Source organism: Passer montanus, unplaced genomic scaffold (assembly GCF_014805655.1).
Source record: "Passer montanus isolate IOZ18808 unplaced genomic scaffold, ASM1480565v1 scaffold16, whole genome shotgun sequence".
Lineage (NCBI taxonomy): Eukaryota > Metazoa > Chordata > Aves > Passeriformes > Passeridae > Passer > Passer montanus.
Window position 1 is genome coordinate 3950825 of NW_024363160.1, and position 17916 is coordinate 3968740.

The following is a 17916-nucleotide window of genomic DNA, read 5'->3' on the forward strand; positions in this document are numbered from 1 at the left end:
ATTCTTCCTCTACACAGCAGTTTTCACATTCAGCCACCTTTATGAAGACATAGCCCTAGTCAGCTTTGTTAAGGAATTGGTCTCCTCAGAACTTCATATTAGTAATAGACAGTGTAACTTTTCTGGCAGATGAACCTAGACGAGTCTTTTGTAACTAAGGCCTTGGCTAAGAGTAAAAAAATTAACTAGTTAAAATTGCTCATCTACAATGATTAGTATAGGAACCTGCAACATCTGAGCGCTGGCAAGAGTGCTATGCAGGTTGAGAAAATTTCCTGTTAAGACAGTCAGCACTTCCATGCAACATAAAGGCTTCCTGGAAGAAGCCATTGAGTGTCTTGGCAAGAATGAGGAAGGTGATCTGCTTGAGGTTCTGTCCACAATAAGAATGTGTTGTGAAACCAGCCTTTGAACTGCATGTTACCATTTTAATGTAATGAAAGCAAGCCTCCAAAACAGAAAGCAGTGATTATCTTAATACTTTCTGAACATTTCAGACTTCACAACTATATGTTTTCCTTTTTAATGGGGAAAATTATCTCTCAGAGCTTTGTTTTAATATGACCAATTCAGACAGGTGCTTTTTCTTATAACGTTCTTGGAAAATAAAACCCCTAGCCAAGAAAAAAGGTACAGGAAACATCTGAATTCAAGAGATTTCACTTTTAAAAGAATGCTGTATTGTGTTAGTTCAAGTCACTAGATTCACACCTGTATGACAGTGGAAAGCATGAATTTTCTGAGATTGTGGAAATCTCTTCCAAATTATCTGAATCCAGAGATACAGACTAGTGCCATCATCCATCTGTTCCACTCTCCCTTGAGCAGCAGAGTTGCAGTAGCCAGCAGAAACCTTGATAGTGACCCCCATTAAAGTGCATCTTTGCTGTCACTGACAGTGTAGACTCGTTATTGAGACCCACGTCAGCCATGTGTTTTTGAGCTTTCCCTTTCCTGCTGGTCTGGAAGAAGTCACTTGTCAAGACAAGGTAGGTGGCACAAGCTAACCAAGAGATGCTAAGTGCTAGTACAATAGTGTTCCTTTCCATGTAAAAAAATAACCAGTCCCTTTGTTACTTGAAAATACAACATTAGATGAATTTGCACTTTTTAACTGCAGAAAAAAACCCCAACAAACCATCATCTCATAAAATTAGCAATACTAATACATACGTATTTTTTGTAAAACTTACAGAAATGTCAAGTCTGATCGTAATTTCAAAGCAAAGCAAAACAAATTAGAATGGGTTATATGGCAGGAAGTAAAATAATGAAAAGGTCAATCTAAAAAGAGGTACAGCCCTTTAAAAATACAGAACACTTGACTTTTTATTAGCCTCCATCAAACTAAAGATGTTGCTAGTCAGATCTAATACCCCTATTTACATAACAGACATTTCTTCAATCACTGCAAACATTTTCACATTTCAGAATCTAGGTTATCTGTTATTGCATGTAGCAAAAAAGGCCAGACTTTACATTTAAGTCATCATTAGCAGAGCAGGTGAGCTTACATTAATGTTTTATACCTATTATTATTCTGTTTCATGTTTTAGGACAGCAACAGTGCTGGACACTCTGAGACTAAAATAAGATGTTATTCTGAAAAGCTACAGTAGGTCCTCATGTAGGGAAAGGTCAAGAAGAGTTGGTTCCTGTAGTCAAATCAGCTTTGTTTGATCTTACTCAATGTTCTCCACCGGTCTTTCAACATGACACTTGTTCGGTTGTTGAAGTTACCATGGGCCAAAATTTTAGCCCAGTTACCCACTCCAAACTCCTTTACTCCCGATTTCAGCTCCAAGTCTTCTTTTTGAGTCCATTTCTAGGGCAAGAAAGATACCAGATATATGAACAGAGAAAGATATTAATGTGAGAGCTTAAAGCAACCATAAAAGCAAGTTTTCAAACCGCTCTCTAGTTATTAGAATACAGATGTCGGAGGGGTTTTTTTGAGCACCATATCTTGAAACTAGAGATAAACGATAAATTTGTAACTGAACCTGTAAAGCTTTATGGGGGCTCCCAAAGGGCATCTGTGTTAATAAAGCCTTGGGTTAATTGGAGTAACAGGATTGGAAGTTAAAAATGTTTATAGCACATTACAAGAGCAAAAAGAATTGTAAATGGCTGAATCTGCCAGCCTAAAATTTATAGCTTGGTGGAATAAAAGAAAGGTTGGTTTTCCAGAGTATATATAAAACTTCCTCCTGTAAGTAACAGATCACTTCCAACTATCACATGGATAAATGGTGTTGGCTACAGAGCAGAAGGGAGCATTAGGGAATCATGTTATGGCTCACCTTTACAACTGAAACCTTCAAAATTGTAAAGAACTGGGCAGAAAGAGAAATGCAGGTGCAAAGGAATAGTCTCAACTTAAGCCAGCTAGTAGATCTGATAAGTGCCAGGAAACGTGAATTACAGGGGAACAAACATCACTTATCTCCAAAAATAATGTAACCAATGGAAATGTAAATCTTATGGCTGCTGCCATTACACAAATGCATACACTCCTGCTTGTGCACAAAGGGAGGATGAGCAGCAGGAACACCTAGCCAATATGACTGTCAGTGGCACAAGAACCCATGTCCATGGAAATAGGAAGAAAAAATAAATTTATTTCTTAATGATGTGGAAGCCTTCTGGGATCTTTAAAAGATTCTGCTCTTGTAAGCACCATCAGTACAGTCTCTGGCCAGGTGACAATTTTAAGTGCTAAGTGGATTTATTCCAGCTTAATGCAAGTATCAGGGTCTCTCCAGTAACCTCTGATCACTGACAAACCTCACTTAACAGTGAAAAAATTACAAGTAATAGTAGTTCAACTGCATTGCTAAACAGTTAGGAACCTAAAATTTCTCTAAAGTAGTTTACCCTTTTATCAAAAATACTTCCTTTTTCTAATTCTTCCTGTTCCACAGATCTTTCGCAACATTAGCAGTGAATAGCTTTTTTTTCTACTATTATTAAAAGGCCAGAGATTCCATTGGAATAATGTAGTTCACCTCATTTCAGAGCATGCCAGAAAACTTTACTAAATAAAATCTTTATTCAAGTAACACAGTTATGCTTGACCTACAGCACCAGATAATTCAAATACTTTCATCAAAAGAGACAGTCACAACTCTTGTTACTTGCAATGATTAATTGCATTTACTGTTAAAAGGGTTGTTGTTAGCTTATTTTGATTTTCAATTGCTCACATTGAGCTTCTTTAAAAAATAAATTTCTTCCATTTATTGTATAAATGAGGGCCTGCTTTACAGGTAAATCAGGGGACTGACTCATTTTCTTTTCACTGAGGAAGAGAACAGAGCAATAACTTTCCCCCTGCCCCACTCACTGACAAGCTCTGTCCCCTCTGGGACAGAATTTACGTAGATTCCAGCTTTGCACTGTTACAAGACTGGTTGAAAGCCTGGACATAATGCAGCACTATGCTTGAGCTCACATCAGCACAGTGCCTGGTCCACAACAGCGTGACATCTGGCCAGCTCAGAACACCAGCAGAGCAAGCTTGAGTTTGCCAGGCAGAGTGTGGAGACATTCCCTCACAAATCTGAAGATCTTGTTATTCTTTTGAGTCAGTTCTGCTCTAGTAACCTGTTTTTCTTTATGTATTATAGAACCCTGCTCTGAGTTTTCTCCTTCAGCTTTAAATATATGGATTTTTTTTCCATACAAGTCTGACAAAATTCTGAACACTCAGATTTTCAGACACATTGTTTAATTTAAACCAAGTATCATCCAGATTTTAGACAACTCAAAGGACTTGCCATATATTTACTGGATATAAAATTGAGTACAAACAGTTCCCTAAATTCTGTGGCACTTGCATCCCCTAATTTAGGAATGAGAAAATAAAGTATGTGTCCTTTCAATAGCACTGCAGATTGTTCTATGCAGCTAACTGAAAACACTGAAATGAAAGGCTGAAAATGGGCACTGAACCATTGCAATGAAATGCCATTTACAAAACAAGAGCAAACAATGCCAACATTGAATGAGGGACTACATGGAAAAGGAAGTTCTAGAAGTCAACAGCTCTGACATTCATTGCATTCTTTCATGCATGTGGACAATTTTATAACCCAGATGATTAAGTAGAGGAGCAGATTTATTGTTTAAAAGGCCAATTATCATTGCTTTCTATAAAACATTTATGAGGTTTTAGTGGTAGGGAGTCAGACATAAATACAACAGAGGGAGCAGATGCCTACAACTTTTCTAAGTGTCGAAAGAAACACAGTTCTGAATCTTAAGTTTCATTTAAGCGCTTTTAAAATTTTCAATGCCCCTGTCAGATGCAGTTCTCTACAAATTTAGTCTTTATGTTTCAATTAATGTTGAACTATAACAACATAATTAAGCATACAACTCCTATTTTTTTCTAACAAGATGTGTGTGTAAGCCCTGGACCTAGATACAGTGCTTGTAGGTGACCCTGTAAGAGACTAGCTCAGCATAAAAATATGTGACTAGAAAGCTTTCATTAGCTCTGTGTCATTGTGGTCCAAATAGTTTAATTCTTGATGTTGAAAACAAGCTTGATAGAAGTGTTCATGCTTACCAGAAACTGGCTAACAAGGTACCTATCCAAGTATATGCTGGAATAAAGTAATTTTGTCTTTAAAGGCAAAAAGCAAATCCAGTAAGTGATGCCTATATATATATATTTTTTTTTAGGGCACTAGTTTTATCTGCAGCTTTTAAAGAGATTGTCAGTGATCTAACTATTCCTGAGATTTGTGAGAAAGTGAAAAATTTATAGGGGCTTAAACCTCAAGGACAGATGAGGTCTCATTAAGACCCATTTGAGGACAGCGTGTAACTGAAGATTTAATCAGTACATCAACTTCAGTAAGAATGCTTAAAGACATAGGAAAAAGTACAACTCTCCCCCAGAAAAAAACAAAATAAGGAGATTTGGTCTTCCCTGTTATATGGAAAATGAAATACCAAAATGAACACCAGAAAAATGAAACAGCTGACATCAAAATGGATATATGATGACAACTTGCACTATTATCTAAACAAAAAGATTCCACATTGCTTCCTAAGAGAGATTATGAAGAGGAATCCAACAACAGCAATACACGTATTTAATAGTAATTTCTTCAGTTATGATAAAATGCTGAAAACTTATGAAGGAAAATTGGCTATAATAAAAAATTAGCTTGAAAGACCCCAACATCAAATCAACTTCAAACTGCATTCTATTAAAGGCATACACTTCTGCATGTCCCACCAATGGCAATTCTAGCATTAGTGAACACAGTAGGGTTATTTTAATGTAATTCAGTGAAGTAGGCTTACCCATGAAGAGTGTACAAAGGACCATTTGAAATGTAGCATTATAAAAAGACCCAACCATTTGGTTTATAAAAACTAGAGTAATTTCCCAAGTAAATATGTTTTTACATCACATAAAAAATGTATTGAATTATAAAATTGCTAAATCTTAACCTTCTAAGCTGGAAAACGAGTTGCCTCTAAAAATTACCCAAAATTTTCACAGGCAAATGACATCCTGATTTTTTTAATCCAAACTGTGGAAAGAATTTATTTCACACTAATCTTTGGTAATGGTGTATGTCAACAAATAAAAGCCTTGGAAGCATTAGCAACAACAATATTTGAGACAGTAAAAATATGCTATATTTCCTGTCTTTAAAAAGAAAGGGACTGTAACAATTTCAGGAACTGTAGCACTTGAATAATCAACAGAATCTTAAATCTAAGCACTAGATTAAAAAATTAGATTAAAGCTGAGAAAAATATTCTGTGGACTCAGATTCATTTTATCTCCATTTAGAAGAGAGAATAGGTACAAACCTGTCTTTTTCGGCTACATGCAAAAGAAACTCCATTGTTTTCCACATTTTGTATGTCGTTAAGACCTAGAAGACAGTTAATATAAATCCAAAACAGTGAGGAGTCAACATCAAGGCAGCAGTTTTGCATTTTACCATTTACACCTGACAAGAACATACACTAGTTTTATATGCTTTGACAGATTGGGAAAATTTCAGTGTCCCTTTACATTTAAGTATACTTTTATAAATGAATACACATGAATCTTGCCATAGTCCAAGGACTTAAAAAAATAGGCTATTCCAAATACCTGCCATAATTTCTATACAATAGAGCTCACAGAAGAATTATATTTTAAATACAGGTAAAATTTTGTACATAATAAAACATTTCATTTTGATAAAAACATTTTTACGATATGCACTACTCTCATTTTACATAGAATTGGAAGTAGCAACTAATCAGAGCTATGATTCTTTGTATACAAATTCCATCATTTCCAAGTAGATGTATCAGGTTTTAACTGTGGCAAGCATTCAAGGCATCTTAAGAGTTTGTCCTTCCACGTACAAGATGGCCACATGCAGGAACTATAACATCATCTCACTGTGGTAAGAGGGTGCTAATGGTCTTAAGAACTTACTTATAACTATTATATTATCTGTGTTAGGTTTTTAAGAAGTAATACCAGGAAATCACACAAACATCCTGACTTTGTACATTAACAGTGCAATTTGTTTTTCCAATCAGCTAACTTCTTTAGTTCTTTCCCAATCAAGTTATCTAGCACAGAATTCAGAAAGAAATGAATTTCAGTAACTCCTCTGTCAGCTTTCTTTTGCACAGAATACCATAAGTCCTGTAAACCAGCCAAGCAAACCAGAAAATAGTGAATGATTTTGCAAAATTAATTGCTAGAGAACCTTAAGCCCCTTCACAGCATCCTAAATATGGCAATCACCAAATCTGCATTTGTGCAGAAATCATATACAACTTGGAGTATTTTTATCTGCCACAACCATTTCTGTATTAATCCAATCACATTGGATAGCAGCTAGAAATAAGTGTTTGACATGACTGTTTTGAAAATGTAAAAATAAACTAATACTCACTCTGAAGAACTCTGCTCTCTTTGGGCTTCCCTTTTGAACGTCTCCTGCAAAGAACACAGATCTGAAGTAAAAATACAAAGAACTTGATGAAAAGTCTGTGATCAGAGCAATAACAACAAAATTTTTTACCTTGCTATGAGTTTTTTTATATTTCCAGATGACCAACTTGTGATACACTGTTTCTCTTTCACCAATCTTAAAAAGAAAAGACAAAAAAATTATTTCCTAGGCAGCAACTTCCCATTTATATGGTTCAACAATATTTAAATGAAAGAAAATCCTAAAACTTCTCTACAGAAGCAGTGGCATAAAATCACTAACTGCATCAATGCATTCACCCTCTTAACCTTGCCTCCCTATACCTGGAGGAGAAATACAGAATCTGCTGGGTTGGAAGGGACTCACAAGAATCAATGTGTTCAGCTTTTAGCCCTGCACAGACATCCCCAGGAGCCATATCATGTGCCTGAGACCACTGTGCAAATGCTTCTTGAACTCTATCAGGTTTGGTAATGTGACCACTTCCTTGGGTAGCTCCCAAGACATTTAAGTTGAAGATATGAAGCATTTTGTGCTTCTATTTTTTCATTAGGAATTATTTCCATAGGTTTTTTGAACGACTCTTTGATTATATCTCTCAGATGTGTCAGGAGCTGCCCTTCTAGAAAAATAAATGAAAAAAAAATCTTATGACTTGTCTTCCTCTATACTGTCTGCATCAGTTTTCTTAACTAAATGATGCCAAGTATTCCAAGTAAAAACAAAGAAATACAGACTCTATCCCAGCTAAAGCCATCAATTTATTCTCCCTGAACACGTGGAGATAAACCTAGAATATTAGCATTTTCCAAAATAATAATGTAATTGTTCTGAAGGTTTGCACTGTCAGAATCATGAAGCAATGTAACTATTTCCCTTCACACTGGTATCATTAAGGTGTCAGCTATAAGAAAACTGTAAGACTGATTCCATTTCCTTATTCTTTTTCTTCTTGAGATGACCTATAGCCTGAAATTAGAACTAAAAGGAGTTCAATCAAGCATTAAAAAAGCAAAGTCTTTTTTGTGCTTATATTATTATAGACTAACAGATGTTTAAACTGCAAATTGTGCAACCTCACAAATAATTAAATTTAATGGCAAGCTTTTTCATGTAAATGCCAAAAATAACAACCACAGAAGAACACAAATTTAAAGAAAATAGGGAATATGCTTGTAGTAATTCTCTATTGGATAGCAGTTTGGAATTTAACATTCCCCCTTTTACCTACTCTTTGATCTACAAATTTCACCTTACTGTCCCCAAGCACATCCCTTAGCAGTATAATATTTAATACAAACCTTTGCTTTGTTTCCAAATCACTTTTGCCATTTTCATTGACTTCCACAGGTCTGTTTTGCAATGTTGTTGCTCCCAACCCTTTGGATGCCACATGTTTTGTGGCTTCCTGTGAGAAATGTAATTGATATATTAAAATTAAAGCCAAGCAGTACCTAGATAGGAGTTTGCACTAAGATTAGTATGCATACTTTTTATTAGAACTAGCAGTGCTTATTTGACAGACATTTCAGAGTTATTAACATTAAAGTAAGTAGTTTCAAAACAACTTTAGCATGTTAAGTTGAAATCCATAAAGATCTTTATCAACTAAATAACTTGGAGAAATTTTAGTCATATCTGCAATTGATTTTTATATGGACTCAAAGAAATACAACAAATAGTTGCATAATGAGTGAACTTAAAAATGTGTTAAGTAAATTGCAGAACTTAACTAAGACTGCAAATACTATGAAAGTACTCCAAAATCTGGTTTTTATAACTAGGTTAGAAACTAAAACTGGCAGGTGCCAAGTTTATCTAGTTCTGTAGCACATGGCAGGACACAGCATACATGTAAGTCATTCAAAAGACATGTCTAAGCAGACCTGAGGCTTATAATATAACCTTTTTTGCACTGGCAAAAAACATTTCTAACATCCTGCTTAAATTACTAGCCACAAACTAAGATTATTTCTCCTTCATTGCCAAGAGAAGGAAGTAGTAATTCATTACTCCTTATAGAGTACCTAAAAGGGGCCTCCTACACTGAATAAAGATGGGACAAACTTCTTACCAGGGCCTGTAGAGGTAGGACAAGAGTTAATGGTTTTAAATTAAAAGAAGGTAGATTTGGACTAGATATAGGAAGAATTTTGTTTTGTTTATGGTAAGAGTGGCAAAACATGGAATATGCTGCTCAGCAAGGTGGTTGATGTCTGATCCCTGAAAACCTTCAAGGCCAGGTTGAATGGGGCTCTAAACAACCTGAACTAATTAAAGATCCTGCTTATTGCAAGTGGGTGGGACTAAAGACTCCTTTCAAGCCAAACTATTCTATAATTATACTTCTACATCTGGCACTAGAAGAAAGAGAAATTAGCAGTTAAAGCTAGAATGTTCTTCTCCAGAGAAGACAAGGTGGGAAACTGTGTGCCGCACAGAAGTGGGCATTCCTCACAAAGTTGTCTCCTCTGCGTGCCACAATAACTCTGTTCAAAGTGAAGATTTGCAGTGTGGGTGCAGACAGTAGGACAAATGTGCAGGCATTGGGGATGCAGGCAGTGAGGGCCTTAGGCATGTAGTATGGAATTCTGGGCCTTCTCTGGCACCTCCAAGCCTTTACTTCCTCTTAGACTCAAAGAAAGAGCCTTGAAAAATAAACTTGAAAACTGACATTCAAGTGAAACCAGTAAAAAGTATTCCTTGTATTACACTTTGAGTGTATTTAATAAGTTGTCCAATCTCTCTGGTAAGAAAGTGAAAAACACAGAGGAACTTCAGGATTGTTTATTTAAAATTTGCTTCTTATTACCTTTAGACGTCTGTGCTTTTGGAATTGAATAATTCAATATTCTTTTATATGAAGTAAACATAAGAGAAATTCTTTACAATCCTCCTGAAGATGAACTGAAGAAGGAATGTTGTTCTTGCCAATTTTAAATCACTTTTGAGCAAGACTGTTTGTAAGGAACATTTGTATTTACAGGAAAACAGCAATAATAGTTTTCTATCTCCTAACTCCCCTGACATTCCAAAAGCTTTTATCCAAATTAACAGGTCTTGATTTTTTTATTTTTAGTATGGGGAGTCATGTAGGCTTAAATAAAATAAGCATTAAGTATAAAGCTACATTTTTATGGCGTCCCATATCAGAACTGCATCTCTTAAACAGATCTTGTTTTTACTACACTATTGTCCTAACCATTTTTCTAATCAAAACAGTTGTGGAAAAAAACATTCATAGAAAGTAATTAAGAGGCATCTCTTTCCTACTAACTTTCTCCAAGACATATTATTTAAAACAAAAAGGTTGAAAATAAGACAATCCAAAGGAAGGTAAAGTTTCCTTTTCATCTAACACAGTAACTAAATATTGCCTAAACAACCCCCTTGGAAGGATAAATCTATTTAATTGTATCAGGTAATGTTTTTCAAAAGTTTTAAAATACTTTCAACATACCTGTATTAAGAAGTTAGTTTCATTTTCTTTCATGAAAAGTTCAATGTAGGACTTGATTTTACTTATCAAATGACTGTAACTGAAGCTTTGGAGAAGAGGAACATATGGATCCTTGGTTTTAATTATGGTTGCCAGCTTCACCCTTAAAGGCTAAGAAAAGCACAGCTTTATAAACAGGAATCCTGCAGCAAACTTGGTATCTATGCTAAACAGGAAATACAGAAAGCTAAACATGATGATTATACAGTTTCCTGACTATCCCTATACAGCTTCATGGTGCAGTTTGAAACAGTTCTAGAGTCAGCTAGAGATAGTACCAGGTATTTAGCTTATGTGCTCAGTAAATGGTAAAGTGCAACTGACCAGAGATTTACATTTTCATTTCCTTTATGAATAACACTGGAAGCAGGATTGTCAGTGGAGGAAAAACATTCAGAAAAAGCCACCCATTACTTGGTTCTCTCTTCTCATTTGCTGCCTCAGAAAGACTGCCATTGGAAAGTGTGTACAGTGTTCAGGAGAAGGATAACTTAGTACAGCAACATTAAGGATACATCATACTGATAATTAGAAATTCACATTTGTCTGCCAATCCCTCTGAATTTTACAGCAGCCAATATAGCCAGAGAATTATCTTCTGCGTATAGGCTGCATTTATTTATGAATTTGAGTACTATTATCACAATCTACACTTTCCAAACATCCAAATGCTCTGAATGGAAGAGTATGTGAAGAGTACGTTATACATGAGCTACTACTTACATAGAACATGTGTTCTAATATACCAGTGGAAGATTTAGGAAGCATTTTTAACTTCTTTTCATCTACAGTTCTTCTGTTGCTCTTTTCTCCACTCCAGCAAGTTCAAGTGTGTGCAGTAACTATTATATTAGAGAGATATTCACTCAAACGTGCAACTTGCTGAATGATACAGTCAGCTTCAAACCAGGAGGTGGCCTAACATAGATGTTGTATTTTGCAGTCAGAGGCATAATAGCATTCACTCTATACTACAGAAGCTAATGAGGTTTTCTTCCCTGCGATGCTGTGGTACAGAGAACACTAATCAGAGGTGACAAACAGAATCCACTACAACAGAAATCAGCAAATTGCACTACAAATTCTGGGAATTTGATTGGCTATTAGTAGTCAGCACTATCTCACTTCTCATATGAAGTGGAAGAGGGGATGAAGGACAACTGCTGCTAAAAGAATTTTACTCCCACAAAAATAATCCAGTATGTCTATCAATCTCCTGGCCACAAATTTCCTTTTGTATTTTGAAACGACATAGGTATGAAAGTGACTGCACAGACAATAATGAGATTGAAGTTATGCAAGTAGGATTTGCTAGCTTTGCAAACCCACTCCCCTCTTTAACCTCTGAAAGTCAAGAGCTTTTAAGGCAATTTAAATAAGTTACTACCTTATCTGATTCAGAGTCTGTGAACAGCCTTTCAAGAACTTCAGCAGCTTCCTTGAAATATCTGTTTTCCATATGGACTGCTACAATCTACAAGAAATATAATTAAAAGCTGTGATTAAATACTTTCCACCTGAGATTCAGAAAAAGCAAGAGAATTCACAATTCTACAGTTTTCCAAGACTCCAAAAATTCAGATGATTATATATTTAAGGGTCACTGACACATATCTACTTATAACAGTTAGTTCTGAAATTAGTTTTGAAATTTATTTCAATTGCTATCTTTTTCAGATTCGCAGCTTTTGAAACAAATTTTAACTGGTACAAACAGGAACCATATGAGATAGAAAAAGGTCCCCTGTACAGATACATTTACTCTGTACTAAAACTGAAAATTCAGTTCAGTCTGCTAATAGCCCAAGATTTTTGTAAAAAGGGCTCTGTTTTAGTAGGACAGAATAGAATTTTTAAGGTTGGAAAAGACCTTTAAGGTCATCAAGTTCAACCATCAACTTAGCATACATGACCATGCTCACCATTAATCCATATCCTCAAGTGCCATATCTGCATGTTTTTTTCAAACATTTCCAAGTAGATAGTGTCTCCAGCACTTCCCTGGGCAGTCTGTTCCAATGTTGTGCAACCCTTCATGTGAAAAAGTTTTTCCTTATACCCAATCTAAACCTCCCCTGGCACAACTTAAGGCCATTTCCTCTCATCCTGTCACCAGTCACCTGGGAGAAGAGAGAGAGTCTTTCTTGTCCTGAAGGGCCCAGAACTGAACACAGGATTCAAGGTGTGGCCTCAGCAGTGCTGAGCACAAAGGACAATCTCTGCCCTGGTCCTGATGGCCACAGTGTTGTGGATACAAGCCAGGATGCCACTGGCCTTCTTGGCCACCTGGACACATGCTGGCTCTTGTTTAGCTGCTGCTGCTCAGCACCCCCAGGTCCCTTCCTGCCAGACAGATCTCCAGCTACTCATTCCCAATGAATAGGTAGCATCCTGAAGCATTAAGTGTAAGTCACACAGACCTGAATTTGAATCAAGCGACGAATTTGTTCATGAAGTTTTTCCAGTTTAATTTCTTCCCTTTCAAGTAAAGTCCAGAAAGACAGAGCAGATTCCAAAGGCGAAATTCTTTGATCATGTTCAAAGTGTAATCCTTAGAGAGGGGGAAAAAAACTAAAGTACTTATAAAAATTAAAGGATAAAGTTAAATAGATTACAGTATGCAGTAAAGTAACATGTATCATACAATTTCAATTCCTTTTCCTCAATTTTTAGGTGTGTTTAAGAAACATGAAGCAACTGTCTTCTTTTCAGAGACTGGTTCTTCCTACCCTTGCTAGTAACATTACTGCTGCATTTTCAGGGGTTATGCCAGCTAATCATTGTTCACTTAAAATGCCACTCGCAATTAGGTATTTGTTCTGGCATTAATAATACATTTAACTTAGCATGAGATTTCACAATGTTTGATATTGATACTATTAATTTTGTAATATAATCACCATGCTAAGTAATTTGTTTTTTTCTTCCGGAGTCTATCACTATTTCCATGTCTTAACTTTGTTGTATTTGAAGTGCTTAAACTGAGAGGGAAACTCAAACAGGTCAGTGACACAGGAGTGTCACTTAAAAGCAGAAGCGACTCCCCATGTCAGCGTACTGCTGTGCCAACACCAAGGTTTGTGCAAACTCCCAGCAAAGGATCGGTGACCAGTTCTGGCAGAAATGTAGTCTAGCCAAATATTCATCCCCTTAACACTCTCAAGCAGTTTCCCAGTTTGGCCATTGCACACCTGCACAAGTGACTGTGCCAACGTAACAGATGCAGGAGGAGCTGGCAGGTGCACAAGTGGTGTTTTCCCATGGCACTGCCAGATTAATTCAAGATCTTCACTGAACTACAGCCTCACTTATGCCTTCATTTTATGGTATCAGCAGAACCTCTCTCAACAACTTACTCCTTTCATTAAGTATTTTTCAGACAGAAGGTAAACAACTTACACAATACTGAAGAGATAAAAATTATTTTATATCCACTACAATGTCAAACAGTGACATTTCAAACAGAATTATGTGCATATATACACATAACTAAAACAAACATTTTTCTCTAATTATTGTCTCATTCAAGTAACATGAAACTTCATATTGTTTATTTTAATGTAAAAACAAAGTGTTTAGCTCTTAGAGAGCTGAAACAGCCTACTCTGTGTGATCAGTGCAGATAAAATATTGTAATAACTAGAAAAATAGGAAAGCTGCCATATATGAGCTTTCCATGTACACTGTGCAGCTACACCTGATGTTATACCTACCACACACATGCAATCTTTCCTCACCATAGATTATTCTCTACTGATAAGATAAAAAGGCACAATGAAGTCATATTCTCAAATGTTATATACAATACTATAATTTAGAGCATTAGCACAAAAATTACATAATTTGTATACTATTTTAAATAATTTGATGAACTATTTTAAATATTAGAATTTGATTCCCAAGCTAATCTTAGTCAGGATGACATAATACATGATAAGAAACATAGGAAATTTAATTGTATAAAAACAAGACTTTGTGGCATTGCTAGGCTAGAATGCACTTTTTTCTTCCATGCTTATGCTTTCAAGACTGCTTCTGAAGTCTTTAAATTCCAAGGAGTTTTATCAAACAGTGAAAAAAAAAGAAGTTAGTCTTCCAGAAGCTCAAACTAAATCATCTTGGATAAACCAACAAGTGGCAAGCGCAGCCAAACAGAAGATATGGTAGTGAGTAAGAGCCCCAAGGACTTGCTGCTAGCTGAGAGTCTTTCAGTCTTCTGTAGGAAACATGGGCAATCATCCTTTTCACCCATCTTCTCAGTCCTGCTGTCAGTCCTACTTTAATCTCTAGAGTTAAGTGTGCAGAAAAGAACACATATCCTGAGTTTTAAACTTGCAAGTATTGCTCACTAACAGCTAGTCAGTCCTTTCCAGTATATTTCTTCTGTTGATACTACTCTGACAAAAAAACCTCTGGTAATTTAAGGAGTATATGGTCATTCAAACTCCATTCAGGTAAGTCAGCACAGAGTAACACCAGTTCTGCAGACAAGTCAGTCACATGTGTAATAAAGACAGTCCAAAATGTGAAATTTATTCAATTTATTTAAATATAGTTATATCTATAGATAAAAGCATATATAGATATGCATAGTAAAGGCTATGTGAAAGCATATCTAATACACTTCTGTAGAAGTTCATACAACTGCTTTTAAACAAGTGAAAAAAAGAATCAGAGTATTTACCAAGGCTTTTTCCTTGTGCAATTCTTATCAAAAGCTGGCAGACATATACTGTTTTTTTCTGATGTGGAGGTATTTGGGAGAGGCCACTAATAAGAGCTGGAAAAGAAGAGAAAAGTTTAGTCAGTCTTGCTCCAGCACTGCCACAGTGTGGCTAGATATATACTAAACACTGTGTTACCAGATTTCACTAAATTTCTAATTCCTTAAGAAACCAATGAAGCCCACATTCTTCCTTGCTAAAACAACTAAATTAGTATTTAAGAGCTTGACCAGAAGAATATATCCTTTTCTGAAGAAACAGCAGAATTAATCACAGGCTTATATTCATCCAATTCAAAGGCCATAGTATTAAATATAGGGGTTTTTTTGTTAAGTAGGGTACTACAGAAGACAGCTGTCTGCTCCAAAGAACACTTCCAGGGAATGCCCACAAACCACCAGCCACAGGCAGACTGGTAACACTTACATGTTGCTATAGCAACTTACAGAACTAAAGCAGTAAAAGTGACATGGAAAGCTTACTCAGAAATGTAAATTTGCCAGGGAAATCCTCCTTGCAAGGCTAGGTCACAAGGATTATTACATGTTTTAAAATGGGAGCTGTCATGAGTTTATTCCCATCATTTAGGTTAGTGTGAATTTCTTATGCTAATATGCTGGATAGAGTAATTTATCTTCACAGCATGATACAGATCCATTCAAAATGAAAAGAGAACCACAGAATAGATGGGGTTCAAAGGAGCTGCTGGGTATCACCTGGAACCACTGCCTTCCTACCTTTCTGCACTTGCTTCAGTTTGAATTGATTTTCTTGTTGACAGCCAATCATTATTTCTGTAGGGTCTCCCTTTGACACTTGCAAGAGTAACAGCCCTGTTTTTCTATGGAAAAAACACACCTGCTTTTCTATTACAATCTTATGACTGTGCTTAGCTTTTCTCAAAGACTTTTACAATATTGACTTTATAATCTTAGAGTGCTAAACTCTTTCCTCTGTTGCTGAACAGGGCAGGAACGAGTTCAAAATTTGCTATTACTTCTTATTTCCACATGACATTGAATTCTGTACAACTGAATTAATAGTTTGTACTAATACACTCAGTCTTCCCAGGAGATATTTTCAATCTGCTTTTGCACTGACAGTGTCTCTGCTTCCCACCTTCACTAAACTTCAGTACAAGCTCCTGCTGAGTTGCAGTCCAAAGGCCACACATTGAGAGGAACCATAAATAATTTAATCTAGGAGCCCCCTATTCAAAGTACTTTAGTAAGTTATCATTCAATTTCCTACCATATCCCATACCAATCTTAGCAATAATTCTGCATGCCATTGTATTCCATTCTTTGCAGAAGTTTAAACAAGTCGTACTACTACATTCACCTGAATCAAGAACACATACACAAACAAAATATCCCCCAAAGCTCTAACCTGGTATCCTCAGGAAAACTGCTTCTTACAGAAAAAAAAAATCATAAATCCATTAAATTTATCTGAGACGTAGACATTTACTTCTAGTTCTCAACCACTTTCACTCTAAACCTTATTTCTCATTTTAAATGTATGTTTTTCCATTCAAAACCCAGACTCCATTTCATCTCATCTCTGTCTGCCAGAGTATAGTTCTCTGAAATACTTCCAGCACTGCTGTATTACTACCGTGCGCGGGTGCTGCCGATAGCGCCCAAGCCCCCACAGGCTCCCCGGCAGCCCGGGGATCTCCTGAGGCCCCCGAAAGAGCTGAGCATCACCCCCAGCGCTGCTGACCCGGTGGCGGACGGGCTCCGAGCGCTTTAGCGCTCCCCCGGCGCGGAGTGCGGGAGGCAGCGGCCCCGAGGCCCCTCAGGAGCCGCTGGTCCCGGGCGCGGCCGTGGAGAGCCCCGAGCCGCCGCCGCCCCTCACCCTGAGCAACGTCCCTCCACCGCCAGAACTCCGCCTCGCTCTGCTCCGCGAAGTGCCGGCACAGGCAGGAGCAGGCGAACTCCAGCATCCACTCCGCGGCCACGGCCTCCAGGGCCTCCGGCGGGGCCGAGCTGGCCGAGCTGCCGCCGCCGTCCGGCGCCTCCTGGGCCGCCATCGCCATCTTCAAACCGCGCGCCAACGGCCGCCAGCCCTGAGTTTCGCCGCGCCGCAGCCAATCAGAGCGATCGCCCCGCCCCTCCCTCCCGCTGCATCCAATCAGCAAGGTAGATCCGCACGGCCCCGCCCTTCTCGCCGAGTCCCAACCAATCAGCGCGGCCGCCCTTAAAGGAGCTGGTTGTGGTCGACGCGCGCTTGTTTTGGCCCGCAAGTGGCTTGTGGTGGCGGAGGGGGAAAAGCTGAGGCAGCGCTGTCCCGGGTGGAGCGGCGGCTCCGAGAGCTGCCGTGTCCCGGGTGGAGCAGTGTCCTGGGTGGAGCGGGGGCTCTGAGGGCTGCCATGTCCCACGCTTCCCGGCAGAGCAAAAGGCGAAAGGTGGGTGTTTTCCTGCATGTGTGACCCGAAGGGCTTCGCTAAGCGCATCTTCATGTGGGCCCTGGGGAGAGGAGGCTGTGGAGGGGAGGGAGGACACACCAGAGGCTGGAAAAACTGAAAAGTGGGAGCTGCGACTTGGCAGCGGAGCCCTTGACGGTATGTGAAGAGGGACGATAGTAGCTGGAGTGTGTTTATCTGAGAAGGCAACAGTTTGTACATGTTAAAATGTAAAACCCAGGGAGGTAAGTCTGCGAAGGGCTGAAGGGCAGAGCAGTGTTCCTCTCAGAGATGCGGTGGAGGATTGGTAAGTCTGCG

The 17916-nt window shown here is 37.9% G+C and overlaps 1 protein-coding gene across 1 annotated transcript; it reads right to left on the minus strand.

Annotated features, from left to right (window-relative positions):
- Nucleotides 1-44: 44 nt before the first annotated feature.
- TERF1 (telomeric repeat binding factor 1) lies at nt 45-17234 on the minus strand. Its single transcript, XM_039703106.1, has 10 exons — nt 17052-17234; nt 15152-15247; nt 12888-13018; nt 11855-11941; nt 10429-10578; nt 8270-8376; nt 7059-7124; nt 6930-6973; nt 5839-5903; nt 45-1825 (listed from the first exon to the last, which is right to left on the minus strand). The coding sequence occupies exons 1-10, from the start codon at nt 17230-17232 to the stop codon at nt 1667-1669; spliced, it is 1086 nt and encodes a 361-aa protein (XP_039559040.1). The 5' UTR covers nt 17233-17234; the 3' UTR covers nt 45-1666.
- Between the last annotated feature and the right edge of the window lie 682 nt (nt 17235-17916).